We start from the raw sequence: 15,660 nt of genomic DNA on the forward strand, positions 1-15,660 counted from the left end.
GTTGTGGGTTCAATCCCTGGTATGGGACACTGCTGCTGTACCCTAAATTGCTCCAGTAAAAACCCAACTGTATAAATGGGTAATTGTATGTAAAAATAATGTGATATCTTGTAACAATTGTAAGTCGCCCTGGATAAGGGCGTCTGCTAAGAAATAAATAATAATAATATCGGGTTTGATGATTACATATTTGATTAATGGCTGGATTCTCCTTTCAGTAATACAACTAAGTTTCCAAATATTTTAATAAACAAAAAAATTAAACAGAACAGCACCATTAAATGGTAAAATTCTGGTATATTAAATTAATAATAAAAAAAATTACCTTTCAAGAACAGTAAACATGCTGCAGAGTCACTTCCAATAGGACCTCCTTTGTTTTACGTCTCATCCGAAGTACAGAGCACAAGGAGGTTAAGTGACTTGCTCAGGGTCACACACAGTGAGTCAGTGGCTGACCTGGGATTGAACTGGGAACCTCCTTGTAACCTCTTTCTCTGACTACTGCACCAAGCCTTAGAATAAAAATAAACTCAAAACATTATTTTGGCAATCATATCAGAGGTTGGTCATTTGAAACAACAACTCGTAATTGAACTTCACTTACCTATTTCCTATACCATCTCCCGTTTCACATAGAGAGGGAAAATATTTTAAAATTTATGATAACGAAGCAAGGTAATTTACACTCCACAAACCAGCCTCTGAGCATTCATTTGGCAGGAAGTTCAATCTGGTCAGGTGCATTGTGGACTCCGGTTTCAACCACTTGCGCTGGCACATGAGTATGTAAAGAAAAATACATTAACAGCCAGGTAGTTTAATAATGAATCGGAATGCCACTCAATCACAATGCGATTGCAACGTAATACAAAAATACATCAGTGATAAAGGATACAGACGTCTGCTGATTACAGTTGGTTTATAATTCATAGATTTTCTAAAGGTTTATTGCTAGTAAACTAAAAGTGTGAACGATTTTCCTTGGTTATTTCTTGTGAATTTTTTTTTATTCTTTTTTTTTCAGCTTAACAGTAGATGCTTCCTGTGTTTGAAGTATCACCCAAAAACAAAAATGCAGCTTATATTTTGTTCTTCTTTAAATGCCACAGCCTGAATGCGTCACACACTGCAAGCCGCCATTTCAAATTATTTATCAGGAGCAGTCTGTCCCTTTGACACTGTCCCTGTTATCCCCACGGAAATAAACAGCCATGCTCCTCAATAATTAACAAAACTCAAGAGGACTGGTAAATCCGAATGAGTGCTTAATAATCCACAGCATTTCATCACTGAATAATTTCAAAGTGCTATTGAACCACACTGACAAACTACAAGTCAGACCAATAGAACAGATAATGTTTTAGAAAAAACAATTCTGAAGTGTGTGCACTACAATTACAGGTGAGCACTGTAAAAGAGTGAAGTTACATAATTTGACTTGGGAATGTAAAAGTAGTCGTATGGCAGGCGCGGACTGGCCATCGGGAAGTGCGGGAGAATCCCCGGTGGGCCGGTCTGTTTGGACCTGCGTGGGCCGCTAGTCTACGTTTGATTTATAATTATTATTAATATTTTTTCCCCCATTACATGTTGAGAATTACACTGTTATTGACTTGGCAGTCTCGTTCTGTCGCGTGCACACATCACCACACCAGTCATCTCTTGGGTAGATCCAATATCACAATATCTAAGGGGGGGCGAGGAGTGGCCACTCCCTGATTGGACTTACCCGGATTTTCTTAGAACGGGATTGGTCAACCAGATTTCGTCTTTCGTTTGAACCTCTTGTATTGATAGTGGATGAGTGTCAGTGTAAAAAATGGAGAGAAAAAGAAAAGGTGGGGCAGAAAAGATTAGAGACAAACGGCAACGGTCTCTCGAGGCAGATGCCGCAAAGTGCACAAAAATAACGGACATGTTCCATCGGCCGGCTGGTAGTAGGGAGAGCGAGGGATGTCAGGATGCCAGTATTAATCAGCCGACTCAGCCTAGGGAGCCCACTGAAGAAGATGACGCTGTGGCAGGGTCGAGCACAGCAGGTACAAGCAGTAGAGTTTATGGTTGCATTAAAATAGATTAAAGACTCGGCTGCGCCTCATACCTAATAATGCCCTGGCTGTGACTATATACACGATATATCACAGCCTCTCCTACCTTATTGCTTTTATAAAACGGCTACACCAATATTTGTAACGTTAGTCACTTTTTGAGATCTAGTCAGCTATGTATAGTTATGCTAAACTCCGCTAGCAAATCGACTAGCCATCCTATGCTAGCTAGCTAGCTAGCTGGGTTACTAAAAAAAACATTAGCTCAAACATTTCCCAGGTTGCATTTATTATTATTATTATTATTATTATTATTTATTTCTTAGCAGACGCCCTTATCCAGGGCGATTTACAATTGTTACAAGATATCACATTATACATTATTTCACATTATACAGATATCACATTATTTTTACATACAATTACCCATTTATACAGTTGGGTTTTTACTGGAGCAATCTAGGTAAAGTACCTTGCTCAAGGGTACAACAGCAGTGTCCCCCACTGGGGATTGAACCCACAACCCTCCGGTCAAGAGTCCAGAGCCCTAACCACTACTCCACACTGCTGCCCCTGATATAAACTGAAACAAAATCATGGCAAGCCGAGCTGATGGTGGTATTAGCCAATTTTTATTTGTAAAACTATAGCATGACATGCCATTTGGCTATAGTATTGCCCCCTACTGGACACTCTCAGCGTAGATTTCACATTGCATGTATTGTATCACACTAACAAAATCCCAAATTTTAAAGCAATCGTTCACATGAATTTGATTGGGTTTGATACTTTGGTCGATTTTGGTTGTTGTGCAAAGATATAATTTATGGAACAGTGAGAAGGCCTAACAGCGGCCTATGGTTGAATATAGCATGGCTGGATCGCTGACCAATCAGAGAGGAGGACCGGAACTATCCGTTTTATAAATTAAACAAGCTATGTTCTTATGAGTATTCTTCCAAATTATAATAAATTTTGCTAAAGGTATTAATTAAATGGATTGCTGTTGTTCTTTTGTGCATATTAAAGCAGATGCAGCTGAGCTTGAGGAGCGAGAAGGGGACAGAATGGATGCTGTTGCAGAGTCCAGTGCATAGAGAACAACAGCTGAGGAAAGAGAAGGAGAGAGAGACAAGATGCAGGCATGTGAAGTGAATGCAGGGGGGTCAGCTGGTAGCTTTGATTACTTCACACGCCTTCAGTCCAAAGAACTGGACACATTTTTGTTATAACCCTAACACAGTGGACAGACTGAAGATGTCAGCTTTGGATAGATACAGGGTCAACACAACAAGTGAGGTGCCTGAGGAGGATGGAAACAGTGGACCATGTGAAGAAGAGCTGGAGCTAGAGAACAAAACTTGCATTTCATGCAAAAACTGTGCCATGTGTTGCTATTTGATTCTATCCCGATACAATTTATTGACTGATGCCTATCATGTAATTGGTTTGGGCTACAAATTCCTCCTGACTTTGTCAGTAACCACTTGGAAGGGTTCATGCTAATGTCTACAGAGAAAGAGATACTGATGGCCCTAGACAGTGATGGAGTTATTGACAGGATTGCAGAGAAGTGTGCACTGCTGCGACGTCTGCTGGAGACGTAAGGTAGGACAGTCTCGTTTACTTGTATTTGGGTGAAGTAGTTGACTGTATTTTGAGATATAATTAGGGGTTCTGAAACCCTATTGTAATTTTGGTTTGTTATTGGCGCTGAGTGCTGCTAATGGTTTCTAGAATTGCTAAATATGAGCCGATGTGTTCAGAATTTTTTTTTTTTTTTTAATTAGGCCTATTGAGAGACGGTGATGGTTTCTAGAATTGATAAATAAGATATGTGTTTATACTTTACAGTTTATTATTAGGCCTACTGAGGTTGGTTTTGGTGTGCAGAGAATGGTTTCTTTCTACGTGTTGCATTCACTGACCACAAAGCGGTGGCAGACAGAGACGTGCAGAGACAAAGAATAATGAATAGAAACATATTTTGTAGACGAAAAAATCTATGATATTTTCAATAGGATAGCCTATTATTTTTGACTTCTATATCATGAAGCCATGGTATGGCAACTGCCATAGCCTATACTTTGCCATACCTAAATCGCCCCTAATATGTTTGAAAACCTGGTAGTAGCTATAGCCTACAATGTAGAAAGAAGTTTTACCCTAACAATTTAAAACTCTATTTTTTTTTACCGATACTTCATCATGACGGCGCGCTGCGTGCGCTGACTTCATTATAATTTTGGTATGTTGATTTTGACATAAATGTGGGCCGGTGGACCCGAACTTCCTGGGATGATTTTTGGTCCCAGTCCGCCCCTGTCGTATGGAAATCATAAAAATCCCATAATAACATATACTAAGTTAAATTCTGGTATAGTTTTGTATACCGGCTCAATGTACTGTTATAAAGTAGTTAATAGTATGACAATCTAAAAAAAAAGCCAAACATCGACATATTCATCACTGTCAGCAATTCCTACATTTGGCTTGGATACAAGTAGGAAATTCTAATTAGGTATCGCTGCAATTGAGATTGTTACAAAATATTACAATGTGATTTTTTTATCAAGAAGTTGCGGCCAATGTGTATTAAAGTTGCGGTTTCAGCACAGTCACAAATAAAATATAAACCGTTTGCACGCATATATACTTGCTTTGAAGATGGATTTTTGTTCATTTGTTCAAAAACAACAAGAAAAAAAACATACAAATAGATAACCAGAACTTAAGTTCTTAAGACTCCCTCTTTATCACAATTTGAAATAAAACATTTTTTGCTGTGTTTAATTACAAGTGAAGAGTTGCAGCTAACAATAATGACGCAAAACATACAGTACTTGCATAACAGTAAAAGCTCACTCACAAAATTGAACAGCCACCACAGTATTTGCAAAACGGCAATAAACCTTCAGTCACAAAATTTAACAGTAAGTAAGTAAGTACTTGCATCTTCTTTCCCGTTGCTATGGTTAGAAGAAGATCACTGATTGGCTAGAGAGGATGACAAGGCATATCAATCCCCACTAGCAAAAGACAACGTGAGACTGACGTTTCGTTTTCTGTTTCAGTTTATTTTTCAGCATTATTTTGCAACGAAATTTCATATAAATATAAAAACATTGTAGTCACATTAAAAGTTGCGGGAACTATAAAAAGTTGTGGTTTGTGTTAAAAGTTGCTGTTTCCGCAACAAATTCATGGCTTGTGATTTTCTTACAGCCTTAGTTATAACCCTATCCCTTACACTCAGCTCTAAATCTATTATACAACAAATGGACGCTGCTCTCCTTGAGGTTGGGCGTTTTACTCAGTAACAGAACAGCCAGTAAAACACAGCTGAGAGATGGCAATAATTAATGAAGCTTGTTCTAAAACCACTGCCTACCACTGCAGTCAGCAGTGGATTACAAAGATTATTTCAGACATACAAAAGGTAAATATTTAAATAACTTGAAAAAGCGGTAGTATACTAGTGACAATGGCATTACTGTGGCATGTTTTGGGTAATAATGGGCTTTATTGACTGAGGAGTTCCATTATTACCTTGTAAAACGCCACAGTAATGCTAATATTCCATAACCATAACCATATGTAAACATGAATTATATTTTCCATGTTAGGTGTGGAGGGCACTTAACCAAAAGGTCATTTATCTACAAAGTTTATTACTGAGAATATTAATATATCTGGAAAGAATAGTAATGCTATTGTACAAGGATTTTTTCTTACTGTATCTCTTAGGATGATTAATATTTATGTCACTATTGATGAGCGTTTCAAAATTCCGAAGTCCTGTTAGCTTTTAGAAGGCACCTAAATGAGGGATACTGACCACTGTACTCAGAACCCGAACAGCTGAGGCTGCATGAGGTTTATTATACATTAAATCTTATTCACTCTTTTATCCTGTTTAGTATTTCCTGGTTAATATAACAAGGGACCTACAGCCTATAAACCATGTTTTGTTTTACATTTTTTATTTTATTTTACAGATAGACATGGGAAGGTAAGAATTTCAGATAAGCAATGCATACACAAATGGTTTGGAAAAAATGGAGGAACACCAGATCTAACGGCACACTGGGAGCACACTTACTACTTTTTCATGGTAAACTAGAAATGGCACAAATTACCAGTTTGTTTCCTTTTTTCATTCACATTGTCCTTCTAGATTTCCATAAGAAACTGTGAAACTAGTACCTACGCACACCTGCTAAATGAACAGAAGGTTATGAAAATAAATACAGACTTCCCCCTAAAAAATTCCTTTTACAAAAGCTAATCTCACTTTCGTTCAAATCTGCAGTGTTGTGTGAACAACTGTGATTTATTTAATTGTTCACTCCTTTAACTATCTTTCAGTATATCATCAAGTCGATTTGACGGAGAAATAAAAAACGAGGGCAGAGATTTTTTTTTATGAATCCCTAAAAAAAGAATACCAGCGATAAACACTTCACTTGTTAAATTTTGCAATATAAGCTGTTTACCTATTCATCTGTGTATATTAAAATACACTTTGTTACATAGTAGAAAAAACTAATTTGTTCTGTACATAGTATGCATACTATATCACATTTTGTACCATGCTTGACAACACAAACTATTACAAATTTTCAGTGCTGAACCAACTGCTGTTTTCATTTCTAACTGATCTGAAACATGTGTCAATAAATATAGGTTTAGAAGCATGAAATGGTTTTTGAAAACAAACGGTTTTAATCAATACTGATATATGAATGTAATCCATTGAACCAGCTTCCCAACATTTCTGTAATTCGCATAATTAAATATGCATGAAATATGCAGGAAGCATGATAAAGCAATTATGCAAGCCACTGGATAACTTAGTTATTATGGTACTACATTATTTTAAAAACATTTCTAAATCCTAAAATGTTATTTGCCTTCTCGGCATACATCAAACCTGTTAAATATGAAAAGTTAAAAACAGGTACAAAGGCTATGTTTACAACAGCTTTGGCACCAGAATCAAACGTTATTTTTCTAGAATTATTATGTCATCATAGCATCATCGTCTATTTCTTTTTATAGATTTTGGTATGTGCCAGTGTGGTTTGATTGAAACTGAAGAATCCTCATCTTGCTGAGACAAAAATGCACTTCCTGATATTCTGTAATTCTGTTACAAATCTCATGTTTAGACACACTGAATTCTGGGGTAAACACCTCAATAAATCTGTCCTGAAGTGTCAGAGGGTGCACCACAGCCAATACCAATGGAGTCAAAGTGTTCAATAACTGCAAATTATTACTGGCAATAAAGATTGTTACGACCCAGATATCTGCATACTGATACCTGTAACCAGGTCATAGATCTTGTTTAATTACTGCACATAAAGTAGAGCTTTCACAAACAGATTTAGTAATACAAAGTGTAATACAAAGTAAAGTAAGACAGAGTACATGTTAGCATACTGCTATGATTCTGCTCCCATCACCTGAGGAGTGTGCATGCAGTGCATCTGAATAGGCAGATAATGCACACTTGTATGGAAATGGAATGCAACTTGTGTACATGTTATAGCTGGTGATTTACTCCCTAAACAAAACAAGCACATTGAAACAGTGTATCAGATAATTGCATGCATTTGCATTTACAAGCTTTCAAGTAGTCCTTCCAATTCAGAATTATTTTTACTGCATGTACTTTAAACCATCAAACAGATTAAACTGCACCTGTTTAAATTCATAACATTCTTCCTCCAGACAAAAAAACAACAACATATGCTAACTAGTTAGTATCTTGACCACTTGCTCTGACTTACATGTTTCAGAAACAGTACAGTAGAGAAAAGTAGTTGCAATAATGTCTGTTTGAGTTACCTTCATGTTGGGCTTTGATATTACTGACTTCCAGTAAAAGCATAGATAAAACTGATTCAATGTTTTCTTCCAGGCTGAGCCACAACTTTGCTGGAGTGTATGACTAGTCTAACCTGTAAAAGCTTTTATTAAATGTCATTATTACTCGTCCCTTGTTTCTTTCTCATATAAAAAAAACACTATAAGCACATCTCAGAAATATGAACAAAAAAACTAATCATGCTGCACAATATTTAACGTAGGCGAGGCAAGGGCCTATTGCACAGACACTGATAAGAGAGAGAAAATGACATGCATACAAAATATATAATTATGTAATGTTGCAGTGACAAAGTAGTGCTTTTTAATTTTGACTGTAAGCGAGACTAAAATATTAAAATGATTAATACCAATCAAGCCAACAGGGTTGTGTGCACAGACAACATACCATTTTAAAACGACCAGTCTAAAATGATTGTGATTCAGTGAGTGATAAGACAGCTACCGTCTCTGTGCCTGGGTAACTGGAATATCCTCATCAAATTTCCATTGCAAGGGAATACTGGTATATTATAAAAACAAGCTTTGATGTTTTCAGCAGTTTTTATTGTAGTTCTCTTAAAATTGGATTGCAGTGGTGGTATTTTGGAATGTTACATCTTGCAAAAGTGTTATTGACTGCACTTTTATAACATTCTAACTAATATTGTTGTTCAAAATGACACTGGCTTACAATAACTAAACGTAATACTGTATGTATATATTCCTTTACTGAGTCAGTACTACAGTGCTCCATACATTAAATCATCCATACTGTTGAGCATTCCATTAAGCAATTGTTCTACATAGTCTGGTGTTAGAAAGATTGATATTAAGCCAATTCCACTGAGCTTTTAAAAGCAGATTAGATCACATTTATTGAGGTCTTTACGGCAAACTGCAATTGCTAATGTGACAAGATAAATAACATACACTTTGGAACATGTGGAAATTTAATTTTGGTGAAAGGACCTGTTATCTTATAAGCTTTGACTATTGCTGCTTCTAGCTTGAATTTATTTTAAACACAATTGCAGTTGTTGAGCTATTCATTCTGCCCAGGGACAGGCAGTAATTGGTGCTTGCAAAGGGTAAATCACTTTGTGTGTGTCATATTGTCTTTTGACTCATGTGTGCTCCACCTACCCACATTAATAACCTTTATTTTGTTCTGGTAACAAGGAGTAGATTGAAATCAATACAATGTGAAAAATAAAAAGACGCCGCGGAGAATACAAAATTAAACAATAATACGAAGCGTGAACAAGCAGTGCAGTCCGACAAAGCAACATCGTTAACACACTAAAATGACTACTCTCTGAAGTCCAGCTGTATGTCATTGTAACAAGTTAGGTCAGAGGTATAGTACAGCCAGCGCTCCAGATAAGGTTTTGGGTCATTGAATAATTTACTCTCCAATTTAGACACTATGCAAGTAAAATGTATTTTGGGCAAGTAAAATGCAACATTAACTTGAAGTCATGAGTACTTTCAATAAATACTGTACCTTCTTTAATTTTTACTTATGGGGTATGCATTAACTACAGCCTTATATTTTAGCTGCAATGTTACTTTGAACAACAACTTCATTTACAATCGCTCTAATTGAAAACTTTGACTTATTGGTCACGTGTTTCTTGCAATTCCCAGGCAGGCTACAATTAGCTGTCCTGGCATTTATATGATTCATTATCTAGCTACCGCATGCAGTATATTCACAATTGACCATTGAGATGCCGGGAACCAAAGAAGTACAAGAAGCTTGATAACAAGCTGTGCAGCAAAATTGCTAAGTCTATTCTTCATGCATTCAATTTAAATATCATACTGAATTCACATTTTTTCAATGCATAGAACACCCAGTCCGCAGCTTATCTGGAGTGCTGGGTACAGCAGAACACTAAGACACAAAATCATTTTGAATAATACTGCCAAAACTCTTAAAACTCTTTGAAAACTATTTCAGCTTTTAAAGAAAATAAATCATCTGAGGCTTTGACTCTTGGAGGTCTGATCATCTGTCATCACTTTTTAACGAGTTTATCTGTCAAAAGCATGAAGAGTGTTGTCTTCTTTAAATGGTGTGTCTTGCCCTCTAACCAATTAAAATTGCTAAGTGACAGGATGCGTTTAGGAGGAAACCTTTGTAAGTTTAATAACCCACACAATACATGTATCTCTAGTTGTATTTCAAATACTACCAAATGTATTTAGCTTAAAGAACATAAAGGTTTTACCACCACACTTGCGGGTTACAATAAAATGGGCACTATTTCATCATATTTCTTGTTGATCAATCTAATCGTTTAAATGCATGTGATATTTTTAATTTAAAGGAAGTTCAAAACAGTACCAATTAAAATCTGATTAAATATCCACTGTATATAATTGCTGTCAAGTAGCTTTTAGCCTTGGTGTGAACATGCTGGCTGGTTGTGATGTCAGGCCAGGAAATGAATGCAACACAACAGCAGAATGGGGCATGAAACACACTGATGCGCGTATTTATTAAATAAAATAAAAGGTTTTTAAACAGAACAAAAGACTTTCACAAAACACAAAACAAAACGGCGCGTTGGCCAAAACAAAACACTGACCCAAACAAGTACCGTGCTGAGGTGGGGACAGGCAACTTCAGACGGTGCGGGACAGGCAACCCCAGGCGATGCGGGACAGGCAACCCCAGGGGATGCGGGACAGGCAACCCCAGGCAGTGCGAGACAGGCAACCCCAGGCGATGCGGGACAGGCAACCCCAGGCGATGCGGGACATGCAACCCCAGGCAGTGCGAGACAGGCAACCCCAGGCGATGCGGGACAGGCAACCCCAGGCGGTGGAGGCGGTAGAGGCAGGTAGACTGGTGGCGAAAGTGGGAGCAGCAGATAGTCTCCCTCTGTCACTGGGGACTGATACAGCTCTCCCTCGGAGACAGGGGGCTGGTGCGGCTCTCCTTCACTTGCAGGGGACTCCTCCATCTCGTGCTGGAGACAGCAAGGCTTCTCCCTCTCACCCTGGAGGCAGCGAGGCTTCTCCCTCTTGTGCTGGAGACACTGGTACCTGGGCTGTTTTTCTCTCCATGTCTGCCTCAAGGTAGCAGAGTACCAGCTCTACAACCTCCTCCAGTGACCTTGGGCTGTGCCCTCGCTGCCAGGCCTTCCATTGGTCGCCATCTTTTTGCCACAGGGCATTAATTACCATGGGCATAGACTGGTCCTCTAGCCCTGGATTCTCCTTAATCCAGTCCAATAGTTGGACTGACTTTAGCTCCATATAGGCATCCCTCTCCATCTTTATTTATTTTTTATTTTTTCCAGAAACACAAGACAATTGTGACAGATGTATGAAAGGGAAATGCCCAGTGCATCTCAAAAAATGTGCATGAGAAAATTCATAAGGACAACTGTACGCCTCCACAGCAAGATGCTCCAGGGAATATGCAGAGTGGTCACTAGCATCTCATTGACCTCTGAGATGCTCCTGATTACATATGCAGAGCAGATGCACCTGTGCATAATGATATGTACTAAAGTGAGCATCTAATCCCTCCATTACTTAACTTTGCGCCACTTAGGACTTGATGTAAATGATGTGATGGGGCTATAAAAAGGTGTGCTTGTGTGAGTGTGTTCTCCAGACAGAGATAAGCCATGAAAAGCCATGACAGATGGTATTTCTGTCATGGGCAGATGTGGCATAACATAAAAATGCTGTATGTCATGGCCTTTAATGAGACATCTTGTTTCTACCAAGAATGCATACATCAATAATATACTGTACAGTGCTCCTTCGCTATAAGGCTCTCGGTTATAACACACTTTGGATATAACGCTCCTACAGCAGGTCCCCCAATTCCCTATACTTGTGATTCATGCAATATTTCTACAGTAAATACAGTACCGGTGTTGTTCAAACTGTAAACAACTTCTCAGTCTAACTTTCGTTTGTCTCTCCCTTTTGATACAGTATCTGAACTGAAGTAAAGCTGCGCTGGCACTTTATAACACAGACATCTTATGCAGCATTCGTTTTATAACTAAATAAATATTAGGCCTATTACGTGGTTATATTTCCTAATGTATTTACTTTTTTGCAGTGAGAGGAGCTGCAGCTTGCTCCGTGAGACGAGACACTTCAGCTTCGCTTCAGCCCTGCTCTGGCAGCTGAACCTGGGGTGAGCCCATTCCCTCTCCCCCTCGTTATAACTGTGCTTTATGCATGGTTAATTAAAGTTACATTTTTGTTTCACTATATTTGCATTATAGAGGGAGTTACTTTATTTTGTATTTTAGTCAGATGTGTGTTATGTGTTATGTGTCCCGCGCCCCCCCCCCCACCCCCTCCCCTGTTTACAACGGTCTTCGGTTATAACACTCATATTGTGTGTTCCCCACTTTGTTTTAAACACATGCCTTTGGGGGGAAAAAAATGTGACGTCTCTGACTCAGAGCCTGCATTTGTGTGGCTTCATTCGTTTATGAAGGGCTATCTTAAAAATAAATTGTATATTTTATTGTAATGCGGTCAGTGTTTTCTCTGTCACTCGTCACTCTCGCCAGTTGAGAATGTTTTTTGAGTGACAAAGACAAAAACTAGTGACGACTGCTTCTGTTTTGTATAATTTGTTAAATTTCTCAATTAAATTTCTCATACTACTATAATCTCTATGGAACTATATATTTTGCTAATCTTAAAAAGAGTGCGTCTCCAGGCTGAATGTATCTGTTTTCTGAAACAAGTTGTGTGTACAGTACTGTAGTGACTACATCACCCTAACAGGAAGAGGAATGCAAAAAGTTTTGTTGAAGGAATTTATAGCTAGTTCTTGTTTTAAACGATATGCAGTATGCAATATAATGCATTTGCGTTGCAGGGTGTCGAAAGAAAAAAAAAAAAGATTTTGATGAAGTGAAGTTTCTGTAGCCATGAGAACGATCCCTATCATGATCCCTTTGCCTGTGTGAAAGGGTTATGACGGCATTATATCGGCATAGATTGTGCAATTTCGTCCTGTGTGAATGGGTATTTTAAAGATTTTTCTCTGAGACAGCTCAACGGCATTTCTGTGTGAAAGGGGTATTGGACATGGTTCCAGGATTTCAAGCAACAGCCACACAATTCCCCCTTTAGCCAGATCAAAAGCCTACACTATTCTGATGCATGGCGCATTCACTTCATTTAAATACTCCGACCCACATTCAGTTTTCAATACTCCGCAGTAGCCCGCAACTTTTGAGATGCGCACTTGCGCAGCTCAGATTAAATACGCACCCGCAGCTACTTGTGCTTGTCGGCTCTAAGGATCAGGTGTCTGACAGCAGGTTATAATTCCGGATGCAAAGCCTAGTCTGTCAGTTTTATTACCTGAGGGACAAATGTTGTATATTACAAGCCATAAAAGCTATCATCTATTTCCTTTTACTAATCCATACAATTTAAAAAAAAAAACCCTTGTAGAAATCCCAGTAACATCAATATACATGTTTTTATATCCATTATATTGTAGCAGGCATTGGGGGTGAGGTGCCACTGTAGAAATACATTGTTCATTTTAGGAGTGACCAGTCCCGCTTACCCCCATAAGTCAGGCACTCATTATCTGCCTGGTCACCACAGGAATCTGCAGTCAGCTGGAGGGGTTTCTTGAACTTGCACAGTTGTTTAATTAAACCCTGTTTGCTGGGTTGGTTTTGGGTTTCACTCACACATCAGCACATGTAGGAGCGAGCATGTAGGGGCTGAATGCCATTGGCAAGTCATCAAGTGGAGATATGATGTGATGGAGCAGGCCGTGAAGGTGATTAACAGTGGCGATGTGGGGGCCTTTCTGCACTGACGGGGCAATGTCTGCCCCTTTTAAATGTATTTTGATTTTGCTCTATTAACTTCTGTACTGAAAGTTATGCAAACCTGGTGTCATTCACTAAGGTAAGCTAGTTTAAGAAACTAAAGCACAGTTATTAGCTGAGATAGGAATAATGGAAAGACATGCTATTATTGTATTTTCTCCACAGGTTAGTAAAATCTGAAAAAAAGCAACAAATGGCTACTGAAAAAAAAAAAAAAAAAAACTATTGGCTAAACCTAAGTCAACGTTTCAGTCAATAATATGTCTTGGGATGGTTCAGAGCTCTAATCCCAAGAGTTTTACATGTATTCTTACTAATATGTAAACTCTAAACTGCTAAACTAGTGAATTCCTTCAATTACAAACAGCATACCTTAGTATTACTCAATAACAAACAAATAACAAAAAACATTCAAAGAATTGAAGAATCTCAACAGAAGCACAGATGCCATTGCTATAATAGAAGGTTATAAGGAGGTCATTCAAATCACATATAGAATTGTATACAGTTTATATCTGCTACATTTCTTAATACAGATGGCAAACAATAAAATGACAGACAGAGACAAAAAATGGTTAGACTTGTTTCATAAGTTCAGATATGAGCTTCCTTACTGATGTTTCTTCCCTACTCCTATTTAATTAAAAAAAAACAAATCAAACACGCACATTGTTATTAAGAATGAATATTTAAAAAATTCTAATTATTCATAATAATTTCATAGCAGTCTTAGTCTTCAGCTGTTTTGCCACACCAGACCGGTCGTATCATCATGCTATTCTACCAAGGGAACCACTCACAAACCTCTTGTTTTTTCCATGCATAAGATTTTCCACTATGCTGTTATATGAATTGTTTATGCACTACTAATCTGCAGTACCTATAGACATTTTTATTTTTATTATTCCCCAGCTGTTCTGTTTAAATGTAATCAATGTTTTTTTTTTTTTTTTTTTTATTCTGTTGCTAAATGCCATTTTAAAGTTGCTCCAATTTAAACAATGCTCGTAACCATCAGTTTACTCACAATTATACATACATACACCATAATATTGGTTATCTAAGCATGTATTTTGGACAGAATGTACAGTATATTTTAAAATAGTTAATTAACAGTGGTGCAGACCCCGCCAAAGATTGAAATTTATAACAAAATAACAAAACAGAAAGCAACCACGTGACTAAGAACCTGTCACCGGTTTGTAGCTTGCAAGCTTTACTCTTTGAAACCTGATATTTTTAAGGTAGTTTTCCTGTGTAAACAAAAATAAATGTGTTTAATTAAACAAATGCTGGGAATCAAAGGGGTTAAAATGACATTCTGGTGCTACAGCTGTACTGGTCAACTTTACAAAAAATAAAAAAAATACTAACCTCATCAAATCTTGCTTCATCTTCACAGTTTTCCAGAACCCGTGTATAAAATGAGAGCCCTTGGAAAAGAAGAAAAAAAACTTTTACTAAGCAAGTATCCTATTTTTATAGAACTAACTTTATCCTATACTGTATAACAGAGACATGTGTGCCAATGACACCTGTACATTTCCAAATGCCCACCCCCCCAGCTAAAAAGTTAATTAAATTAATTAAATTAAGCCTTTATATCCAGCATATTGCTGAAATCAACTACTGCCACGTGCCCCGTCTCTGTGCTTCTGATCTTGCTCCTTCCATTATGAACACTCTCAACCTGTCCCTGGACTCAGGCTTGGTTCCTGCTGTCCTCAAGATTGCCCGAGTAACGCCGGTGCTCAAAAAACCCTCCCTCGACCAGGCTGTCTAATGTAATTTTCGTCCTATATCCAATCTTCCTTTTCTCGACAAAACTCTTGAAGGGGCTGTAGCCAACCAGCTGACGAAACATCTCACAGATAACAATCTCCTTGAATCTC

At 37.9% G+C, this 15,660-nt stretch overlaps 1 protein-coding gene across 16 annotated transcripts in view; it reads right to left on the reverse strand.

The window, feature by feature from the left end:
- The window catches only part of LOC117411175 (otoferlin), a 138,163-nt gene that overhangs the window by 106,921 nt on the left and 15,582 nt on the right, over window positions 1-15,660 (reverse strand). For all 16 annotated transcript variants that reach the window (XM_059025755.1, XM_059025753.1, XM_059025752.1 and 13 more), the window contains exon 2: window positions 15,143-15,201. In XM_059025755.1, coding sequence (XP_058881738.1) covers window positions 15,143-15,201 — 59 coding nt within the window. The remainder of the gene's footprint in view (window positions 1-15,142; window positions 15,202-15,660) is intronic.

This window comes from Acipenser ruthenus, chromosome 6, assembly GCF_902713425.1.
Source record: "Acipenser ruthenus chromosome 6, fAciRut3.2 maternal haplotype, whole genome shotgun sequence".
In the NCBI taxonomy this organism is placed as follows: domain Eukaryota; kingdom Metazoa; phylum Chordata; class Actinopteri; order Acipenseriformes; family Acipenseridae; genus Acipenser; species Acipenser ruthenus.